At 39.5% G+C, this 24,697-nt stretch overlaps 1 protein-coding gene across 1 annotated transcript in view; it reads left to right on the top strand.

Annotated features, from left to right (window-relative positions):
• The window catches only part of asic2 (acid-sensing (proton-gated) ion channel 2), a 259,964-nt gene that overhangs the window by 202,301 nt on the left and 32,966 nt on the right, over positions 1-24,697 (top strand). Inside the window, exons 3-5 of the mRNA XM_055223627.1 lie at positions 6,199-6,326; positions 15,778-15,928; positions 18,903-18,959. Coding sequence (XP_055079602.1) covers positions 6,199-6,326; positions 15,778-15,928; positions 18,903-18,959 — 336 coding nt within the window. The remainder of the gene's footprint in view (positions 1-6,198; positions 6,327-15,777; positions 15,929-18,902; positions 18,960-24,697) is intronic.

Raw genomic sequence — 24,697 nt, forward strand, 5'->3', positions numbered from 1 at the left:
TTCTTTCCGCACTTGATTATGGGGATGTGGTACATGCAGACTTCAGCCTCTACTTTGAAACTGCTGGATCCACTATTTCACTCTGCCCTTCGTTTCATAATAGGTGATGAATTTGAAACCTATCATTGTATTCTCTACGGAAAAGTGGTTTGGCCATTATTGTCTGTTAGAAGAGAACAGCACTGCATGAAACTTAGCTATAAAGGATTTAATACCAGATCACATGACTGTATAAGTCTAAGGACGAGCCGCACCAAAACTGAGACGGGAAAGTGGCTTTTAGCGTCACAAAAATGGCTTATATTTCAAGAGCAAGCCCACGTTGATACTTTGGTGCCACAAATGCTATTTAATAATCTGGTAACAAACTTTTGTACGACACCTGCACCTGTTTTAATGTTTTATATGGACTTATATACTTATTTGTTTGTGTGTTTGTATTTTAAACAAGGCGCCCATGAAAAGAGAGTTTAAGTGCTCTCTATGGGTTCTCCTGTATAAATATAGATAAAGAAAGAAAGAATAGGACACTCTTTTGCTGCTGGTCTCTTTGCTTAATTCTAAATGCTATTGCTCTTTTTATTGTGAGTTATTGAAATATAAAACATGCAGTGCTAGAGGTGGCCAATTTAAACCCATACTGGTTTAAATTGGACATAGTTTCGCCTCACAGCAAGAAAGTTCTGAGTTCAACTGTTTCGTTCCCTTCAACCCAAAATATGCACAGTAGGTAAAATCCTCAGAATAAAGCCTGCGATACGCTACAGTATTATTTGCCCGATTTAGCGTACAATTTAGTATGCGTTCCTCTTGTGTGTGGTGTTCAAATGACTCTGAGCTGCTCTGTCATATCGGAAATTTGTAACCACAAAACATCACCACGGCAACTGTCAATAAAACAGCATCAGGGGCAGAGGAAGTGACGGACACAGAGGCGCAAGATGCAAACTCAGGAAATGGCAAAAATAATTTAAAGATGACTTGATGTTAAACTGCAGCGTCTCATTCATACTATCCACTAAAATGTGTGACCTCCAGTCCACAAGACGGCGCTATCATCCAGTTTGAAGTGTTGTTTAAAAAGTAAAAAGGCGAGCGTAGATCCTCACGTGTGTCTGTTTACATCAACACAGCAAGGATCAGGCTGAAACTACTGCAGATTAGCGATAGCGACTCTACTTCCTGTGTTGTTTATCTCCAGCCTTCCAGCTTGAACCACTGCACCACATTTCACTCATAATAATAATAATAATAACACAGTTTGGACTTGTATCTAAAGCAGAAGTGCAATGCTCTGATCTTTGAAACACTTGAGAGTCTCAGAGTGAGTCTTTTTACTATAGACAGGAAACAGCTGACAGAAGTATGCGAAAAACTTTTAGCTTGTGGTGTGTGGTCTCTTCGCTGCCATATCCCACTGCAGTCTTTAAAATCTTATCCGATTCTCCTCGTGTCTGTGGTCTGTGCTTTTTGTCGCAACTTTAAAAGTAGTTTAAGAAAAATCCTGTAGTGTACGGCGGACTTTAGGTAGTTCAGAGTCCCTGACAGGTTACCCCAGCGGCATTGAAGGACGGAAAGCGCACCTTACCTTACCGTACCTTAGTCAAATCTGGAATAATCAAGCTATGTATTTTGAGTTTGGATCTTTTTACCACATCAAAAACATAACTTTTTTGTTCTTTTTCACCAGCGTGCATCGGCTGCGCTTCCATGTTTGCGACGAACTCCTAACATGCCATATTATTTCCCCCTTTTCTCAACCCATTCATGTTTAATTACAAGTTTCCGTCAAATGTTTACCGTAATAACTGTTTTGTTGTGCACATAGCTTTATCTGAGTTTGTATTCATAACGCGCATCTCACCTTTGGGAAAATAAATAAGACTTTCGTGTTGTTGAAGTGAACAAAGGCCAAGTTGTCAAGATAAAGAAAGCGAGACGTCGGGAACCTTTAATAGAAAGAATATGATGCTATCTCCACGGCACTGCTCTGCTCCAGTTTGCACAATGAGCCCAAAACTATATCACTAGCATTCAGGTACACACTAAGGAAACACGCATACAATTATTGCCTTGTCACACCGGGAAAAAGTGTTATTTATTTGTTTGATTTTATATTTATGCACAGTCAAAATACGGATAATTGGTTTGAGACAACCCAAGGACATGGGGTTTCAATATATTCAAGTTTATTTTGAATGTCTGATCAAATATGAGCACGGACAATGGGTTAAAATGAGGAAAAAGTTTTAAAAAGGGTTTAATAATGCGTAAAAGTACAGAGTCAGTGGTAGAAGTAGCTGTGGTAGTAGTAGTAGTTGTTGTTGTAGTTATTGTAACAGTTGATGTAGTAGTAGTTGTAGTAGGAAAAGGAGTAGAAGTTGTAGTTGCAGCAGTAGTAGTTATAGTTGTGGTAGTTGCAGTGGTAGTAGTTGTTGTAGTTATTGTAGCAGTTGCAGTAATAGCACTAATAGTAACAATAGTAGTAGTGATTGTAGTTGTAGTAGGAATAGAAGTAGTAGTTGTAGAAATAGTAGTTATAGTTGTAGTACTTACAGTAGTAGTAGTTGTTGTAACAGTAGTAGTAGTAATAATAGGAGTAGAAGTAGTTGTAGTAGTTGCTGTAGTAGTTGTAGTAGTTGCAGTAGGAGTAGTTGAAGTAGTTGCTGTAGTAGTTACAGTGGTAGTTCTAATACTAATTGCAGTAGTTGTAGTAATAGTTGCTGCTGTTGTTGCCGTTGTAGTAGTTGTAGTGGTCGCAATAGTAGTTGTAATACTAGTTGCAGTAGTAGTAGTAGTAGTAATAGTTGCTGTTGTAGTTGTTACGGTTGTAGAAGTAGTAGTTGTAATAGTAACTGTAGTTGTAGTTGTTGTAGGTGCAGTAGCAGTTGTTGTAGTAGTAGTAGTAGTAGTGATCTAAGCTCATTGTCATTTAAGCGTATATTGTTAAAAAGTCAAACAAAAACAAAACAAAATGGTTAACACAAACACTAAAATCAAATTCACTGAGCATACCCACCGCCGCTAGTTAGCCGTTAGCACGTGGTCCCTAAACTAAAGGCTGAGTGATAAGGAGAGAGTGATTTCCTCCTTCCGCCGTCTTTTGATACAGCTGAAGAGCGCTGGATGTGATGATATGATCAGTCTGGCTTCAGCTTGGCAGTGACGCGGTGATGGAAACGTCTGGGCGCACTCACTATCGACTGAGGACACTGAGAAAGAGTCTTATTGATTTGGGCACCTTCGTCTCTTTGTGCACATAAATGTTTTGGCTGTGTTTGTCTTCTGCTGCCGTGTGTGTGTACAGGAGCTTTGAACTGTGCTACAGAGGTGTCTTCAAAGTTTGATTCACTGCCCTTTGTATAAAAGCGAAAAGGACGACGCGACTTAAAGCTTCTGACAAATGATCGTTTTGGGAGACACATTGGACCATTTAATTGCGAACTTTCTCTAAACTATTTTTCAACCGTGCCTAATCCAGCGGAGTCATTTGGAGACGTTTTGCTGTCTGCTTGTATAATTGGAAGAACATCCAGTGTAAAAGTGTGTATTATTAACTCATTAAACATCTCACTGCAGAGTGCTTTTCAATAGAGAACTTGCTGTTCCTAGCGACTTAGAAAGGAGAGTCTCAAAAGCAAAGTGGACTGACTCATGTATAGGCCCCAAAGACTGTGTAAAGAAGTGGACTAAGTGAGTGTGACGTCACCCACAGCGTTCAGCTTCAGTCAAATGAAGCTCATCGAGGCTAGAGCAGTTATAGGAGCCAATTTGGAGTTGAGTTCCATATTTGCATTTCTGACCGCGAGTATCATAGCAACCAAAGAGCCAGTCCAGTGCGAGGCTGTTGAAAGTAACGCCTCTTCACTCCTGTATGAGCGCTTAGCAACGCTGTCAATCAAACCTGTTGCTAACGTTAGTGGGAGCAACTTTGGTGAAAGAAAGCGCCTGATTTGTCTGTTGTTAATGTTCATATTTTGAGTTAGACACAATAGTGAAATAAAAACCCCAGGATCATGTAGAGCAGGTTAATACGAACATTTAAGACCAAAATACCAAGTCTGACAGCAGCAGTTACAGAGAGAGAGGATACGTTTTTTTCAATAGAAAGTGAATTTAAGTCAGAGTCACGTTTATCGCGGGGGTTATGTTCTACAAATAACCCGCAACAGGCGAAATCTGCATAGTCAGCTTTATTTTTTACAATTATTCTATTTGTTTTGCTGCTGTAAAACCCCTCACCACACACTTTATACACTTTTCTCACACAGACATTAACATTTTCTCACATTTCTCTCTTCTTTAAACTCTCTCAAAGTTCAAATCTTCATCGGCGCCTTTGTCGGTGCAGAACGTTTCATCGACATTGTGGGTTTTGTCGGGGAGAAAACTTGCAAACATACAGCACTTCAGAGTCACACTGCGATCCAACATTTATGTAAATTTGTCTGAACACATTCTGTACTGTACAGGAGACACGGCACAGAGGAGACTGATGGACAATGGTCTACAGTCCCTCAGCCAATCAGGACGCAGGACACAGTGCACGCTCATATGCTGTAAAAAAAAAAAAAAAACATGGAAAGTTGCACAAAAAAAATCTGTGAAGCAGCGAAGCCACGAAAGGTGAACCATGATACAGTGAGGGATAACTGTCTATGATAGTCGTACATATTTTTGCATTGCATTTAGAAACATTTATTTTGGATACAGTCCCTCAGATGGTTTGAATCCTCCTCATTACTTCACACTGTTGTTGGGTCAAAAAGTGTAAATCCAAACCAAGGAGGACTTTTCTTTTACCGTCGGTGAATCACAGCCTCTTACATTTACATACTGGCCTTTCAAGCAGTCACATAATATATTCTATGCCCTCTTAGTCATCGCTGCTTTAAAAAACATTTTCACTCCCCAACTGCTGCTACTGCAAAAATGAGGACCTTAATGAGTCTTTTAAATTAAAATCGCTTGAATGAAACTTTATTACATCAGTCAAGGTGAAAAAAGGCAATATAACAAGTCATCTTCTATTTTATATAAAGAAAATCAAACTCTCTGGCACAAAATCAGAAAAAGTGTTTTTATTTGTTTAGAAAGAGATTTAAAAAGTTGTTGCACTTATGCATCATTAGTTCAATATTCCACAGTATGGCCGTAGTATTAGTAGGTGTAATTGTTATAATTGTGGAGGTTAATGTAGCTGTAGTTGTAGTAGTTAGTGTAGTTATAATAGTAGTAGTTGTTGTAGTAGTAGTTAGTGTAGTTATAATAATAGTAGTAGTTGTTGTAGTTATAGTTGTCGTAGTTAGTGTAGTTATAATAGTAGTAGTTGTTGTAGTAGTTAGTGTAGTTATAATAGTAGTAGTAGTTGCTGTAGTTATAGTTGTAGTAGTTAGTGTAGTTATAATAGTAGTAGTAGTTGTTGTAGTTATAGTTGTAGTAGTTAGTGTAGTTATAATAGTAGTAGTAGTTGTTGTAGTTATAGTTGTAGTAGTTAGTGTAGTTATAATAGTAGTAGTTGTTGTAGTAGTTAGTGTAGTTATAATAGTAGTAGTAGTTGTTGTAGTAGTTAGTGTAGTTATAATAGTAGTAGTAGTTGTTGTAGTAGTTAGTGTAGTTATAATAGTAGTAGTTGTTGTAGTAGTTGTAGTTGTTGGAGACAAACAGATGATGAAAGCCATAAATGTGACAAAATCTGCACTTACTATACTCCTTATTCTCTCCACCTCCCCGTCACCACTTCCACCTCCACCTCACCACCACCAACACCTCCGCCTCCCCCTCACCAACACCTCCTTCCAAACCACCTCCACCTCCCTCCTCACCAACACCTCCCCCCTAACCAACCCCTCCTTCCTCACCACCACCTCCACCTCCCTCCTCACCACCACCTCCACCTCCCTCCTCACCACCACCTCACCTCTGCCTTCCCCCTCACCACCTCCACCTCCTCCCTCACCACCACCAGCACCTCCACCTCCTCCCTCATCACCACCTCCACTTCTCCCCTCACCACCACCAGCACATCACCACCACAGGCACCTCCACTACCTCCTCCCTCCCCTTCACCACCACCTCCCACCTCCCCCTCTCCACCTCCACCTCTACACCTCACATGTCTGATTTTATCCTTTCATTTCTAAACGCGCTGTGATAATAACCCGCTGTGCTGTTCTCTCTCGTTCTCTTTCTCCACAGAGGACACGGCGTTCGAGGCGGGGGTGCGTGTGCAGATCCACAGTCAGGCGGAGCCCCCCTTCGTCCACGAGCTTGGCTTCGGGGTTGCTCCGGGGTTCCAGACCTTTGTTGCCACTCAGGAGCAGAGGGTGAGTGTGTGTTTATCTGCTCCCAGTCTCCACTAAAGCTCTGTATCCATATGTCCTTATCCAACACCACCTGCTCCTCCACCCTCCTGTCCACACGCCCGGCTTATCACGCACAGATCATGAAAGAAGAGCGGGGGAAAACGATAGCATGGGTCAAGGTAAAGGAGAACAAAATTTGGAAGGAAGGAACTTGGAAGTGCTTTGCAGAGGGGTGTGTTTAAAATAAAATACAGCAAATGCGACAAAAGTATCAATAAATCAGAAATAATAATTAAAATGTTTCTTTCTGTGGGTTGTTTCCTCGCCGCACTTCATTATCCACTCCAAATGTACAAGCAGCTGACTTCACCAAGCCAAGTTACAGGTCAGATCTACGAAGAGGCAAGTTCACTCCATTATTTTAGCTATAAAAAACAGCCATCTGCAATTGAAGAAATGCAAGATAATCAAGTTTAATGCAATATTATGAAGCATTTGTTTATTTATCTTTTAGCTCCCTATTAGTTTTAATGAGAGTAAAGTGCCCAAAACTTGCAGCATGGGTAAAATCCTCCAGCTAAGGTAGCCCTGATCAAGACTAGCTCAAGATCTGGAGATGGATCCCCAAGCGCTGAACTCCCAATAACTCACTGTTAATGAATTACTGAATATAGAGAATGAATTTCCCTAATGATGGATTAATAAATAAACCTTAACTTTACTCCATAGAGCCTGGAAATAATGAAGAGAGATTAGAACATGGTATCTGGACTCCACGTATGTTGGTCCTGTAAACGCCACTGTCTTTATTTCAAGCTTTGACCTGTCAAAACGTTCTAATAGACCCTTTTTACGAAACCGCCTGGCTAATTCCCGGTTCTCTCAGAAACTGCAGTCTTGCTAAAAAAAATTCAATATTTAAACATCAGACAGCTAGTTAAAGACGGATGATCAAAGACGACATGTTAAGACCTTTACAACAATGTCAGCACTTAACCCGAGGAAACCGATTTGTTTATAAAAGTAGGTATTTGTGTCTCAAAGCTAATGCTAATGCTAACCTAAATCTCAAACTAGAACAAAACAACTTATACATCTAATGATGAGCCCATTGTTTTTAGATGTGCAAAATCATTCAGACTCTAGCGCTATTTTAACATCACTAATGTTTTTTTTTTTTTTTTTTTTTTTCAGTTAGCATTAGCATTAGCTTCAAGACATAAATACCTACTTTTATAAACAGACTCTTGCTTCCAAATGCATATTTCTTCGTGTTTAAGTCTCGACAAATGCACAGCGTTTTGGAGGGTGTACCAGCTTCTGTGCTTATTTTAATTAATTTAATTTCAAGATCACAATAATCTTCTAATTTAGAAGTACATTTAAAAAAAACTAAAACTAAAACAAATAAAATACACTTCACCTAAATACTTTATTTTCCGAAGCCTCGCTGAGCCACAGTATAAGGATGAAAGAGCCGCATGTGGCTCTGGAGCCGCGGGTTGCAGACCCCTGATCTCCCTGTTACCTGGTATCTAAATGTTGATTTATTGGTATCTAAATGTTGATTTATTGGTATCTAAATTTAGATTTATTTTAGCATGACTTGGCTAATTTCCTGTACACACTGAACAGAGCGGGTAGTGCGGCTCTTCAGTCTTTGAGAGAACCAGAACGAGCCTGCAGCTCTATGAAAAAGCTCTATATCGTCCTTTTCCTTTAGGTTCAAGATAATGTACATAAGTGTTTGAAAACCTCACAGTTATGGGCTCCTATTTTCCTTCGGGGACAGAATGATGACATCATTATGAGGTGACAGATTCTTCCCAGGACAAACTTGAGCCATTTGAGTCACGCCCGCTCTTCCTCCTCTCCGCTCTCATGGCTCTCGTTCCCTGACAAATGATGAGTCCCCCTGAGCCTCTGTACGGTGACCTTCATGCTGCCGAGGTTTCCGGTCTAATCCAGCCCCACTCCTTCATCCATTAGCCGTGTTCTATCAAGCACAGACCATCACTCACAGCGGCCAGGGCAGAGCTGGACATGTAAATGCTCTGGTGTACGACACTGCGAGGCGGACAACCGCCTGTGCTTGTGTTTGATATTAGAGACAACACAAACAATAACAGACATTTTGACTGAGGAGGAGGAAGTGTTTACAGCAGATTTAAAGAGGCTGAAGAGAACAGATTCTGTTATTATTATGTGGAAATATAAGTGTGAGTGTGTTTGTTTGTGTGTGTGTGTGCAGGTTTATTTGTGTGTGTGTTTGTGTGTGTGTTTGTTTGCATGTGTGTGTGTGCATGCGTGTGTTTGTTTGTGTGTGTTTGTATGTGCGTGTGTGTTTGTATGGGTGTGTTGGGGTGTGTGTTGGGGTGTGTGTGGGTGTGTGTGTGTTTGTAGGGGTGTGTTGGGGTGTGTGTGTGTGTTGGGGTGTGTTGGTGTGTGTGTTTGTTTGTGTGTGGGTGTGTGTGTTTGTAGGGGTGTGTTGGTGTGTGTGGGGGTGTGTTTGCATGTGTGTGTGTACGTGTGTTTACGTGTGTCTGTGTGTGTGCTTGCATGTGTGCGTTTGCATGTATTTGTGTGTGTTTACGTGTTTGCTGTGTGTGTGATATTTTCCAGGCTGCCTTTTCAAACTGACATTGTGTGTTTAAGTAAAGTTTTTGTTTTGTCTCATGGTCATATTTCAAAGATTAGTTTTTCTCTTTGAAAAAGTCGATGTGGAAACCATCCTGACGCATTTCTGTTTATAAAGTTTAACTTACACATAAAATATCACAGGACGGAGTTAGACAAAGATCACAACGTCATGAGCTGCAGTAAAAACAAAATCTACTAATTACTGTTCATTTAAAGTTTGTGAGTCTGTGGATCTGCTGTACATGGACTCACACTGCAGAGGCTGTTTATAAATGTACTTTACTTTTTAGGGTAAATAAGTCAAAATTTCATTTGTAGAACAGCTCAAATGTAATAGTTATGATAAATAATTGGCTGAATTTTGGTAAACAGAAACGAAAAGTTCTTTTTTTTTTTTTTTTTTTTTTTTGTAAAAAAGTCATCACTGTAAACATGCCCAAAATAAAGCAGCCAGTCCAGCAGGGGGCACAACTTAATGAAAGAAAACCACTTTTTTCAGATAAATGTGGTGGAATAGAAAGTACAGAAAGTAAAGTAAATGCAGTAAAGTAAAAGTCAAAAAGTATTCTCTTTTACAGTACTTTCACTGTGTAATTTGCTAGTTTCCCTGACTACTGCTTTAAAGGGCCGATGTTATGCTGTTTTCTCATCAATGGTATAATATTCATCACTAACAGACCTGGAGTTGTGTTTTGTTTCATTCACACATGTTTAGCACATAAAACCTGTATATTAGAGTTCTTTTCTCAGACAAAAAACGCTTTGTTCCACCTTGTGATGTCATGAGTAATACAGGAAGTGCTCCATTGTGTTTTTAAACTCCATATGCCTTCACTAGGATCATTTGGTGATTTCAGATCTGTATTTTTGAATCTCTGTTGAACTGAAGGTAAAAGGAGCTGTTAAGTTGAAAACTGCCACTTCATGACATCACAATCTAATTTTGTATTCAAAGAAGAAATGTTTTCAAAATTATTAATAATCCAGCTGCACCTACACTGAAAACATGTGTTAGACTTTGTTCTGAACAAACTCCTCGATCCACTCAAAACTACATAGTTCCAAAAAGATGCAGACATAGAATCCGCTTCAGACTCTGAAACTGTCTGTAAATTTGAATCATTTCAGTAACAATTTGAAAAAATACATTTTAGATAATCAAATGTGTCTGGTTCATTTGTGCTGTTCTGTTTCACTGTAAAAACCTGCACATAAGGACTGGAAACACATGGGGACATTTTATTGTATTTATAATGTAATTCTAATGAAATGTGTATTTTAATGTGTGTTCACCTGCTCAGGGAACAGCATTATAACATGACTTAGAGCTACAAGAGTCAATTTTGTGTAATACAGGATCTTTAATGTGCTAGATTCATCACTACGTATCATAAATTCAAGTGTATCCAGCTCATATCTTGTTTAAAACTCTATGTTGCTTCTGCGTTTAAACTTTTACCTTTTAAAAACAAGAATACAAAAATCATTAGGGACAGTTCTAGTCTCATTTTTCTATGTAAACTAAAAGTGTAATCTGTGCTCTGGAGAAAGCACACAGACACCAGGGCCGCCACTCGGCCTGCTGGGTAATGAGCCCCATGGGTTCCTCTCTGCGTCTGTGAGTGGCAGGACCACAGCCGCGCTGTGCCGTTCTCCCCGCTGAGAGAACAGCGCCCCCTTCCTCCCCCGGGTCGACACTGCGGGGAGCGCGGCACATTTAGCCGTTGCTAATTAATGCAGAGCTGCACTTTGTATGAAAACTAACAGAGCCGCCTCCCACTGAACCTGAGTCTGTCTGTGTGCAGACAAGACATTCAAATCACAATAGAAGCAAATCAAAACATAAATAAAATGAACATTAAAAGATAAGAGGCAGAATAAAACCTTTTCATCATATGCACAGATAAACAGAACCATTTGGAGCCTGGATTTAAACATTGTCAAAGTAGAGGCCTGTCTCACATCTTTAGGAAGACTGTTCCAGGTTTTAACTGCACAAAACTCAAACACTGATGTTTAGTTCTGGTTGAATCCCGGTTTAGTCCTGGTTTAGTCCTGGTTTAGTCCTGGTTTAGTCCTGGTTTAGTCCTGATTTAGTCCTGATTTAGTCCTGGTTTAGTCCTTGTTTTAAACCAGGACTAAACCAGGATTAACCCAGGACTTTGGTGCTGGGTGATGGAGAGACTTGTACAACAGTTTAAATATGGAACCAATTCACAATATTAAACAGATTATTCTTCACGTCCATAACATTTTTAAATTATCAGCCGCTGCATTGTGCATCATTATTTTGATATAATCTTTAATCACAGTTATTTTGTCCATGATAATCGTGCCCCAAACAAGGCATTTCCCGTCTCCTGATCTGCTGCCGCTCACGAGGCGCTTGAAGCACAGCCAAACCTGCACAAACGGGGCCACGAGAGTCTGGAAAAGAGGCTTTTCTTCGGCTCTGATACTTCTGTGTGTGGAAATGACTTTGAGCGAGTTTAATTCAGTCGCTTAGGTTTATAACTCCGAGCGGGTTCAAAGCGGCGCACAGCGAGCCCTCTGCTGCATGGGGCATTCGAGTTTAAACCCAGCGGACGAAAAGGAAGTACTTTTGTGTAGGATTTAAGGTGAGTCTCTGGAGAGAGATTCTCCTCTGTTCTCGCTCTCAAAGTGAATAGGGTTTTTTTTAAGTTTTATTTTTTTACAGCTCCTTTAAAACAATATACTGAATTTTTGTTTCCGCAACTATTGCCATTAAACAGGCGACCCGTTGCATAAGCAGTGTTTTTAATTGCAGTGAAGCCAAAAGGGCAAACGCTCCCATGGCTATTATTACGGGGTTTTACTCATACATTCCATAAATTATTTTTTTTCCAAGATAAACTAGTTTCTTTAATTGAAAATATGCAACTTTTCACGGTGGAGGCGTTTTTACTTTAATCATCATAATACTGATAATGCTCTGGTTTAATATAAAGCCTTTCATGATGCTTTACATCGACTCCTCCGAGCACCACCAACCCTCTCACACACGCTGCATTCATACGACACAATAATATGGGTGAAGTGTCTTGCCTAAGGACACATTAACAGAACATTTTGTCACTAGCGCCGCCCTGTGGCACCTGATTTTCCTAGCGGTCTCCACACACCAACCACACCCGGTCTTGCTTAGCTTCTGTGACCTGAAGACTTTTACGAGCCGGTATCGCTTTGTTTGAAACGTTCCATAGTCTGACATTAAACGTGTCTGTCTCCATGGAGCAGCTGACACCGACGAACCAAGTTACAGCTCAGATCTGTGATGAGGCAAAACCACGCAATTATTTTAGCTATAAGTTTAACGTGGTACAGTGGATCCCCATTAGTCTTAACAGAATAAAAAATATTCTTCCTGGGGTCCAGCACTAAAGCGTCCATATTACACTGTTTTCTGATCTATGCTAATACTCTGTTCCACCTTGTGATGTCATGAGGTAATACAGGAAGTGCTCCACTGTGTTTTTAAACTGCATACATCTTCACTAGAATCATTTGTATGATTTTAGCTGTGGAGTTGCCAATCTCTTCTACTGAGCTAAAGCTTAAACGTAGCTGTTAACTTGAAAACTACCACTTCATGACATCACAAGGTGGAACAGAGCATTTTGAGCTTTGGAGATGTAGACAAACTAATAATAAAGAGTCACTCAAACATGTGTGAATGAAACAGAACACAACTCCGGGTATGTTTTTGATGCGGTAACAGCATTAAAACAGGCCTTAACTCTCACAAGAGTTCATTTTGTGTAATATGGGACCTTTAAACTGGCTGTGATAGCTTAATTTTACATTTGTTACACTGTATCCCGAGGTCATTTGGAGTCTTATTTAAATGAGAAGACAAATTGCTTGTTAAATAAATGCCTATATTCGTAATGGTGGTAAACATTTTCAAAAAGACGGTGATTATGTGCTTACCTCCATGGAAATGCACCTAATGGCCCTGATCTGATGTGCAGGTCTGACCTTATTAAAACACTGTTTCCTGGCCTCCTGTGGACTGTATTGAAGCACTTCTTAAGCTACAAAAGAATGATTCATGACTTGGGGCACTGGCCTTTGTTCTTGCTGTTCTCCTCGCTGTGTCTCAGAACGTCTTATCGAGCCTTACATCCGATTGGGTGGAAGCAATCAGATCGGTGGCGTTAATTAGGGCAAAAGTAGAGATTAGCTAAGGTGGGCCAGTGTTTCAAAGGTTAAGTATTGCTGAGAAGGCCTTTTGAAAGTCCCTAATATAATGGATCACCTCTGTGTTCGTTACTCTGGCTTGTTCCGAGTGTCAGAGGCGCTATGTTGTTCACCGGGGACGTTAAAAGGACTCAGGATTTAAAATATGCAAAGGCTTGGGTTGCTGTTTCAGTCTTATTCAGATGTATTCTCGTTAAAGGTCCTGTATTATGGTTAAGTCATGTTAGAACATTGTTACCTCCTCAAAAACAGACATGCAGTTGTGTTTTGTTTCATTCACACATGTTTAAGTAGCCTTTAATTATTAGTCTGTCTACATCTCCAAAGCTCAAAATGCTCTGTTCCAACTTGTGATGTCATGAAGTGGTAGTTTTCAAGTTAACAGCTCCTTTTACCTTTAGTTCATTAGAGATTGGCAACTCCAGGTCTGAAATCATTCAAATGATTCTAGTGAAGGTGTATGGGGTTTAAAAACACAATGGAGCACTTCCTGTATCACCACATGATGACATCACAAGGTGGAACAGAGTGTTTTCTGTTTGAGAGAAGAACTCAGCGTAAATATACAGGGTTTGTGTGTTAAACGTATGAACTGAATGAACTAAAACAACATTATAACACAGATAAGAAAATTGCGTAATATGGGCCCATTAAAGCTACACTATGTCGCTCCATCTTTCCACGACCACTGTCTAGTCCATTCATCTACACTTTTTTTTTTTTTTTTTTATCTGGGGGCGGGTCACGAGGGCAGCAGTCAAAGCAGGGACTCCCAGACTTCCCTCACCCCAGACACTTCCACCAGCTCCTCCGTTGGGACCTCAAGGCGTTCCCAGTCCAGCCGAGACACATCGTCCATCTTCGTCCTGTTGAATATATTTTTCTTAACAAGTCTTTCTCATACTCTTACTTCAATATTACTTTCATTTTTATTTCTCAAAGTCGTCCATCCAAAGTCAACTGTTTGAGCAAAGTCTTGGCGAAATGCTCCAGTCTTCCAGAGAGAAACGAATAGATCATTCTCTGACAGAAACCACTGGCTGTTTGGGCCCAACTAACGAGCAGCACTGTGGCCAATTTCTACCTGGCAGGATGCACTGTTTTGCTGGGGCACTGGCTCATATATTCCGGCTCATTTGGGGGAGCCAGCCGACGACAATAGCGGGGAGCGGCGTGTGGGGATGATGGTGATGGATCCTGGAGTATGGTGAGGCGTTCAGGAGCAGATGGGACTTCACAGCACTTAACACAGGTGTTCCGTTCATCACTCAGGCTCTGTACTGGGAACTAAAGACAACAGGGAGCGGAGGACGGATGTGAAATATCAGGAATGATCATAAAACGACAGTATTGATAGGTCATGGTCGGTCTGCAGGAAATATACTGCCTGTAAACGGTTTTGTGTTTTGAAATTAGTATGGAAGGGATTTGTGAGTAACCCTGAGGTGCACTATGTAACTTTTCTTGTTCCGTGCAATGTTCCATGTTCCACAGTGTGACATTAAAGTTCCTATGTTATGCAAAATTGACTCTTTAAAACGTGTTCTAACGCTGTTACCTCCTCAAAAACAGACCTAGAGTTGTGTTTTGTTTCATTCACACATGTTCGAGTAACACTATTATTAGCCTTGTTTACATCTCCAAAACTCAAAATGCTCTATTCCACCTTGTGATGTCATGAAGTGGTAGTTTTCAAGTTAACAGCTACTTTTTTTTTAACTTTAGTTCAGTATAGATTGGCAAGTCCAGAGCTGAAATCATCTAATTGATTCTAGTGAAGGAGGAAGGAGTTTAAAAACACAGTGGAGCACTTCCTGTATTACGACATGATGACATCACAAGGTGGAACAGAGTGTTTTTTGTTTGAGAGAAGAGCTCAGCTTAAATATACAGGGTTTGTGAGTTAAACGTGTGTGAATGAAACAAAACACAACTCCAGGTCTGTTTGTGACGAGGAAACAACATTAGACCAAAGAAAACAATGTAATTCGGACCCTTTAAAATTCTTTACTTCCATGGAGTACGATTCTATGTAAGATTCTATTTTAGACTTGGACTTACCTGTCTGCGATTTGGGACTTGACTCGGACTTGAGGTCAAAGACTTGAGACTTGCAAAACAACGACTTGGTCCCACCTCTGTTGTTTCGTGCTGTTAAGATGTTTTTAGCTACAGCTGCCATGGGGCTACTGCTAGTGCTAACCGTCGACTCAGAGGTTGAAGTCAAAGCTATAACATTTTTACAATTGTCGACGCAACAAAACAATATTTTTCTTTGTAAATCGTTGGAGGAGCTTTTCCAACGCGTGAGAGCCGTTTATGTGGTCATTATATGAATAAAAGTGTAAAAGCGCTTACCTCTACGGCGGAGAACCATAAGCACTCTCCACTGAGACGTTGTGACTCCAGTTCTTGGCCCGTCCAATTACTACAGCTACCACCTCCGCACATTTTAAAGTGTGTTTGTCCAGATAAGCCCCAAAGTTGTGAAAATAAGTTACAGATACAGCCCTGTAATATTGAGGATGCAGTATTTCTACACTTGACAGCAGAAATTGCCTTGTTATTGTGTGAGTTTGGGAGTGACTGTGGTACTTGTGTGTTGTTGCAGCTGACCTACCTGCCTCCGCCCTGGGGAGAGTGTGAATGGAGAGCTCTGGAATCCGGCTTTTTCCAGGTGTACAGCGTGACCGCCTGCAGGATCGACTGTGAGACGCGCTACATCGTTGAGAACTGCAACTGCCGGATGGTGCACATGCCGGGTGAGTCTGTGTGCGCACTTATACACTGGAGTAAACCAGGGTGAACTAGAGTTAAACTAGGTCTAAAATAATACCGTGACACTGTATTTATAAATGGATATAGCTAACCTGCTAGCTGCCGCGTTCCAAATAAGAAATGAGCATGGGCACAGTTCTGGCTTCATCAACTTGGGTCACAGTTTTTCAAGAAATAGAACGTGAATTGGAGCCAGTCTCTCTGTAACTGCTGCTGTCGGACTCGTCATTTTGGTCTTAAAATGTGCGTATTAACCTGCTCTACATGATTTTGCGTTTTTTCTTTCACTGTTGTGTCTGTAAATCAAGATATGAACATTAATAACAGACGAATCAGGTGTCTTGTTCGCCGAGGTTGCTCCCGTTAGCGTTAGCAATGGGTTTGACTGGCAGCATTTCTAAGCGGTCGCTCCCTGCTAAACCAGCGTCAACAGCTTTTGGATTAGATTAGCTTTTTGGTTGCTATGATACTCGCGGTCAGAATTCTAAACATGGAACTCCAAATTCGTTCCTATAACTTCTAGCTTCGATGTTCGTCATTTGACCGAAGCCGAACGCTGTGGGTGACGTCACACTCGCTTAGAACACTTCTCAACTCAGTCTAAATACGCAGGGTTTGTGAAAGAGTAATACGGGCCGTTTCAAAAGCTCTTCGAGAAATACCACCGCCATATTTGTTTCAGTTTTTATTTATCTGTCAAAGCAAAATCCATATTGATGACTGCAGGGTTTTTAGCCTGTTTCAACCCAGAAGGAAGGTTATGAAATCAAATCTACAGACACGATCTTTCTAAATTTGAGCTATAGACTGCAGCACGGTGCATACAGACAGCACAGCACCGTTCCTCTCATAAACACTCCAAACTCAGTGGTATACATCCGTCAGCTGGTGTTTTCAGCGAGGTTGCACGGCATTATGGGAGATTAAACGCACTAGCGAGACCTCATATTGATATGACCAATCAATAGTGGATTACGCGCTGTGATCTGAAAAACCCGAGGATTACGGCTCTGGCAGCAAAGGCAGCAGGAGCACACAAGTAACGCCTTTGCACTTTCCATTTCCAGCACCTAAAGATTCATGAGATTATCACGAAAAACTGTTAAAGTGCATATAGCAGGTTTTCATGTGTTTAGAATGATGAGTTTGGAGGGATAGTTAAGGAACCTGAATCTGATTTAAATGTGTTTTTGCCAATATTAAGGCTTTTCACATCAAGCATCGTCAGTGATGGGAAAAATACTTTGAAAATGCATTTAATTACAGAATACTGAATACCTTGGGAACCAGAACGTACACTTGGTCAGTTCTTTCTGAAAATGTGAGTTTGTCCACTGGCGAATCTCCCTGTTTTCAGATAGATGTGATCAACAGGTGGTTTAGCCAATCACAGACACTGAAAAAAACAGATCTGATTGGACGATCACATTTGACTCGGCTTGAGACGCAGTGGAGAACGTGGAGATCTACAAAAAAGTAAAGAGGGATCATCCTGGATTTGCCTGGCAACTGAAAACCCAAATTCAATTGTCTTTTTGAAATATATTTCATTACATGGTCCAATCAGAGTACTGTGTTCTACATACTTAGAATACTTTTACTTTGAGTTGCATTATATTATAGTGAAAAAAACATGATATATATTTAGAAACAGCTTTATTTTGTTGCCCTATTTGTTACGTATTCATTTATGCCTAATTAGAGATGAAAAATCGCACATGCCTCACCACAAGAGCTGTGTTTTCTGTTTTTCTCACTAATACTGTGCAGTTCAAAGCCAAAACTGCATGATGAAATACTACCAAGTATTCCTTTTGATTTAGCAAAGTAATTATACTCTGAATACAACCAAATGAAAAAGTAACTGTACCAGAATACAGTTACTCAAAATCAGTATTCAGAATATGTATTTTCGCTACATATGTTTAGTTTCTTCCCAACATTGTGCGTTGCAGCCAAACAGGAAGAAAAACATTGACTGTAAAATAGAATCTCTTTATTTTCTTGTATGGCAAACAGAAGCTACTGAAAGGTCATCACACTGTTAATAAGAATTATGGGAAAACAACTAAATCATCATTTAAAATCAGGTGCCTTTAAATGTTGTGTTGTAAATGTAATGCAGTTTATGGGAAAAAAAAGTTGAGTTAACGTGGAATACCAAAATACCTCCATCTATGTCACCAACATTGAAAATTACAGATGGGACCAGATTCAGTTTCCACAAAACGAGATTTACATAATTTCTAATACATAAATACATTTTAAATTTTAGTTTTCATTCTAGCCTTGCTTTTTGGAACTACAGCTTCTCAAAAGAAGCAACTCTCCTTTTTTTCCAATCCAAATGGGAAAATAATAATGAAATCTCACAATAATAAAATCTCTCCCCTGTTTATATCTCCATCCTCAGACCCAAAGCAAAACATAGAAAACAATAGGACTAGCCAATGTGAAATCACTCATTAGGGGCCTGAATGACTATGCTAGAATATGACTATGCTAGTAGGAGTAAGTAGGACTCAGGCACAGTGCAGACGTCTTCACTCCTACAACATTTTGTTAAGTTGACAGATTTTATGTTTTTTTTTTTTTTTTTGTTTTTTTTTAATAACAATAAAATTCGACGAGATAATTTTTCTCCTGTGGCACTTTCATCTTGCAGGATCTTGTGGCACGAGATCTCCATACTGAAATTCAATTCAAAATTTAATTCACGCATTTTACACTGAAGTTTAAACATTAACTTAACAAAATAAAGGCGTTAAAGTTTATTTTTATTGGTCTAATCATAACCATTGTGTGATTTAAACAAGTTTTGGCCCTTGTTAACATTATGGTTGCTAGGTAACAGCTACGGCCTTACCTCTACATGTGTAACTTCACCAAAATATTGCACGTGTTTTAACTGTGTGTGTGTGTGTGTGTGTGTGTGTGTGTGTGTGTGTGTGTGTGCAGGTGACGCTTCGTACTGCACACCTGAGCAATACAAGGACTGCGCAGAGCCGGCTCTCGGTAAGTCCTCCCTCCTTCTCCCGCTCGTGTTTTTCAGTCATGGTTCACTGTCTTCCAAATACGGATTATTTTTCCTGTCGGGATTAAGCTTAAAGTGTTAAACCCGCCTTAAGAAGAGGAACACGGGCGCAGACAAATGTGCTCTCCCAAAAATGATTTACTTAAAAACACAAAACAAGTGTTGCTAGTGTTAACATGCAGCAAAGGCACACATATACACAGATACCAGGAGGTTGTGGGTTTGATCCTCGAGAGGGAGTTAAGCCTGTAAAGGTCTTTGATATGTAATGTAGTTTTCCATTAATGCTGTTACCTCCTCAAAAACAGACCTGGAGTTGTGTTTTGTTTCATTCACACATGTTTGAGTAACACTTTATTATTAGTCTGTTTACATCTCCAAAGCTCAAAATGCTCTGTTCCAACTTGTGATGTCATGAAGTGGTAGTTTTCAAGTTATTAACTACCTTTTATTTTTTGTTTAGTAGAGTTTGACAGTTTCAAGGCTGAAATTGTCCAAATGATTCTAGTGAAGGTGTATGGAGTTTAAAAACACAGTGGAGCACTTCCTGTATCACCACATGATGACATCACAAGGTGGAACAGCCTAAATATGCAGGGTTTCTGTGTTAAACATGAATGAAACAAAACACAACTCCAGGTCTGTTTGTGACGAGGAAACAACATTGTAACATAGATCAGTGAATAGTGTAATATTGGCCCTTTAAAATATGAACCTATTTTTCAGTAACAAAAGATGAATATTATTTTGGCTTAATACTGATCAGATGGATCTTTCTTTGCACTAGTGGGGAACTTTTTAGCATTTTTGTTGCACATTAACAGATGAGCAGCACTGGGTCAAATAACATACAGGAACCAGTGATGGAACGTAACAAAGAAAAAGCAGTAATGTATACTGTATACTTCACTATAAATTTTGCCTATCTGTCCTTAGCTTAAGCACATTTTAAACTGGATACTTTTTAGTTTTACTTCACTACATTTGAGAGCAGGATGTGTACTTTCTACTCTACATTTTTGAACAGGACTGAAAAGTAAAAGTAGTTTTTTGTTTTTTTTTTATCATAGTTTGTGACCTGTGGAAAAGTCTGAGGGTTTATTTTTATCAACTTCATAATTTGAGCAAAGAAAAATATACAAATAAAAACAGCTGGAAAAAATTGATTCAGTTATTTCAGCACAAATATTCTCAAAATTTCTGCAAAATATTTTTACTTTTTTGTCTTTATCTGCATTTCTAAACAGGTACTTTAATACAAGATTTTTTCATGTGATACTTTTACTTGAGTAGTTTTTTGCTTCGGTATCTGTACTTTTACTTAAGTACCAACTCTGAGTACTTCTTCCAAAAAGAAGCGTTCAGTATTAGTGTGTTTTTGTGTTGTCCTTCAGAATGTGTTTTTGTGACATTGTTGTAAGTTACTACAAGTGTCTACTTTAAATGACCCACAGAACACAGTTTGTATTCTGGCACCATCTTTTACACCAAATACAAGGACTTTAAAAATGGTTTTGCCAGTCCACCCGATGCAAGGCCACAGCCCACGGTGACAGCACGCCAACAGCTCCTCCATCTCATATTTCTGTTTCATCAACTGACTGAGCACAAGGCTAACTGGGATTTTTATATCCTCGCTAGAACTATCACATGCCATCATAAAACTGCAAACTATGACAATTTTACTTCAAATTGGCTCGATTGTGAACTTTGGTAAATGGTCACATTTTTATACAGCGCTTTTCCACCTCCAAGGCCCAATGCACTTTACATCAAGGAACCACTCAACTATTCACGCACACGTTAAGTGTCTTGCCCAAGGACACGACAGCATTCATCTGTGGGAGCTGAAATCGCACCGTCAACCTGTGCGTCAGTGGCTCTGACTGCTCAACCAATGATGTTTAAGTCAAGAGTATAGACTGGATTTATAAATGGACATAGCTAACCTGCTAGCCACTGCATTCCAAATAGGTGATCATGGTGCGCTTCCGGCTTTATCGACTCTGGCTCCACTTCACTTTTTGTTGAAAAACTGTATCCCCTCTCTCTGTAACTGCTGCTGTCAGACTCATCATTTTGGTTTTAAAATGTTTGTATTAACCCGCTCTACATGATCCTGGTGTTTTTATTTTGCTATTGTGTCCATAACTCAAGATGTGAACATAAATAACAGTGAAATCAGGTGCTTTCTTTCCCTAAAGTCACTTCTGCTAACATTAGAAGCAGGTTTGACTGACAGCATTATTAAACACCCACTCCCTGCTAAACCAGAGGTGTGGGTGGGAAGGTTGCTATGATACTTGCGGTCAGAATTCCAAATATGGGACTTGACTCCAAATTCTCCCCTATAACTGCTCTAGCCTCAACGAGCTTCATTTGACTGAAGTCGATTTTATTTATATTTATATAAATAATATATACATATATATATACTGACTGCGAGTATCATAGCAAACAAAGAGCCAATCCGGAGGGAGGCTGTTGAAGGTAAAACAAGGCAAGGGAAGTTTATTTGTATAGCACAATCGGTACACAAAATAATTCAAAGTGCTTTACTGAATAAAAAAAACGTGGTGGCTAGCAGTTTAGCTATGTCCATTTGTACATACAGTCTGTTTTTTCGTCTGGTCTTAGGCCTCTAACTCTTTGTCTTTGCTAAGTGTGAACTGGATATTAAACTGTTGATTTGATTTGAACCCCAGCGACTCCTCCATCCCTCTCCTGCGTACGTCCTTTTAATGGGGTTATGACTCTTAAGTAGCCCAGTAGTGCAAAGTCATGTCTCGAGATGATTTATTAAAAGCATGGGGGCCATTTTAATATTTCCCCCTTGTGCCAAGACCTCATCAAGTATGTAACCAGCACAGATACATGCCTTACAGTGGAATTTGCTGGATGGACGGGCAGACAGATAAAAGGCCTGTTCTCTCAGCTCACCGTGAATGAAACTCTGTGGAACTGGATTCAGGGACATTCAAATCACAAATCGACCAAGAATTATTTTTTTTTGTGTTGGATTTCTTAATGGGTGCGGACTTTTCCTAGCAGTAATCATCCTTTTGTTACCATGGAAACAGATAAGTTAAACAGTGGTGGAATGTAACAAAGTAAAAGTAGTGAAGTACTGTGCATACGTAAAAATGTAGGTATCTGTACTTTAAGTAGATTTTAAATTGGATACTTTTTACTTTTACTTCACTACATTTGAGAGCAGTATCTGTACTTTCTACTTCAACAATATTTTTGAACAGGACTGAAAAGTAAAAATATTCTTTATTATTGTTTGAGACCTGCTGAAAAGGCTGAGATATTATTTTTAACACGTTCGTAGTTTGAGCAAAACAAAAACGTACGAATAAAACCTGAACAAGTAAATATCTAATCCAGCACAAATCTTTATTAAAATCACTACATTTGAAGCTTGATGGGATCTCAAAATCTGTGCGAAATACTTTGCCTTTTTACTGTTTAAGTTCATTTTTAAACAGATACATTCATACTTGTGATACTTTTGCTTTTCGTTGAGTGTTGTTTGCCCTAGTATTTGTACTTTTACTGAAGTAACATAGTTGAGTACTTCTTCCACCGCTGAAGTTAAAGGTACTGTGTGTATTTAATGAGACAACCAGTCAAATTTGCACAATATGTGTCATCATCAAAGCTCACAGTAGACTCACTGACCTGGGTAGGACAGAAGTACTTCCAAAAAAGTAAATTGTAAGGTAAATTGTCCGACCGCGAGTATCATAGCAACCAAAGAGCCAATCTGGAGTGAAGTCATTGATGGTAATGCCCCTTAGCAACGCTGTCAATCAAATCTGTTACTAATGCTAGCAGGAGCGACCTTGGAGAAAGAAGGCGCCTGATTTGTCTGTTATTAATGTTCATATCTTGATTTCTGGACACAAAAGCAAAATAAAAAACACCAGGATCATGTAGAGTGGGTTAATATGAACATTTTAAGACCAAAATGATGAGCCTGACAGCAGCAGTTACAGAGAGAGGGGACACAGTTTTTCAGCAGAAAGTGAATTGAAACCAGAGTCGATGCAGGTTAGCTATGTCCTTATATATACAGTCTATGCCTTACACACATGTAGCCTGGACCCACCAATATAAATGAATTCTAATGTTTTGTAGCAGATTTCAAACGTGCAAAGTTTGATGTTGTGTTTTCCTTCAAAAATGACACGTCTTTAAAGCGACAGCTGCATCTGCTGCCGACTCACAGCTCATTTTTCATGTCTGCTTTTGAGAAAACAGAATCTTTATAATGACAAACAGAAAATACAATTATTCTATTTCTGAAACAATATGAGGAGCTTGTCAGACCTGTCACAGATGCTGTTTGGTGACATTTTTCTTCCTGTCACAACATATTTACTCAGTCTAAGGATAAAGCTAGGGTTGTTCCAGTTTTTCCGGTATCGTATCGGCAAAAGCTCCGATACCATACATCTTCCAAGTTTCAGAATCAGTGAGTACTCAGACAACATCACAGATTTGATACCACTGTATTTTCCAGAACGAGGACCCGTAGACAAGAGCACCGCCGCTGTTGACGTCCGCTGTCAATGCTAACGCTAATGCTAACACCTAGAGCAGGTTAAATGCAAACTGCAGATTACACTTTGTTTACTCTGTGTAATTAGCAATGTGTTACAAGGATGAGCGTCTTTTTACAGGCCTCGTCGTCTTTTTATTCAGGCTCTCTTGGACAAAGTGACCAAGGAGAAAAGTGAAAGAGCGTATGCTAGCACAACTCATCATCAAGAACATTATACAGGGTGTCCATGAAGTCAGATTATTATTTAAAAATTGAATAACAGCAAATGATAAGATATAGTAATTACAGTATTCTCAATTTTTTCATAGCTTGGCCAGGGGTGTGACTTATACTCAGATGCAATTTATATGTGAAATATGTTTTTTTCTTCATTATTATGCATTTTTTGGTTGATGCGACTCAGAAAATATGTTAGATTTGTTCTATTGTACTAGTGGTTATAAAAGTTTTTGATCACATTGGAGTTTTGGTCAATTATTGCTCGATTATTGCTCAATTTTTCGTCTTCTAGAGATCACTTACTAGATGTCGACCTCGATCTTTTGACTGAATCTATGGCACAACGACTAACCAGCATTTTCCAGCAAGATGGTCCCACCACACTGGGGTGTACGTGTTCGGGAGTTCCTCAGTCAAACATTTCCAGACTGTTGGATTGGAAGGGATGGACTTTATTCTGTTTGCACCATGTTCACCAGATCTCACACCTCTGGATTTTGTTAGATGGGGCTATGTTAAAAATATCGAGTATCAAACAAAGATATGGGAGATTACTGAACTAAAGCAAAAGATATAGATGGCAACATGGCAAGAAATCCAGTTCTGTCACGATGTGCTTTGTGAGACTAATGGAGCCCCTATAGATGTGTATTAAATTAGGTAAAAACTTTGGAAACCACTAATACAATAGAACAAGTCTGATTAAGATATCTGATCAACTGCATTTGCAAGTTGTTGTTTTTGTTTGTTTTTTTTTGTCTAGAGACTTTATGGGCACCCTGTATATTTGACTCTAACACTTCAGTTCTCAAAATCTCATATGGTCTTGGAAATGTTCTTTAGCGATAGCCTTTTCTTTTTGCTCTTGTGCTGTAACAAAACTGAATAACCTTTGCTGACTTCTTCACACTATGCGGCAGTGGCGAGTAC

Source organism: Periophthalmus magnuspinnatus, chromosome 8 (assembly GCF_009829125.3).
Source record: "Periophthalmus magnuspinnatus isolate fPerMag1 chromosome 8, fPerMag1.2.pri, whole genome shotgun sequence".
In the NCBI taxonomy this organism is placed as follows: domain Eukaryota; kingdom Metazoa; phylum Chordata; class Actinopteri; order Gobiiformes; family Gobiidae; genus Periophthalmus; species Periophthalmus magnuspinnatus.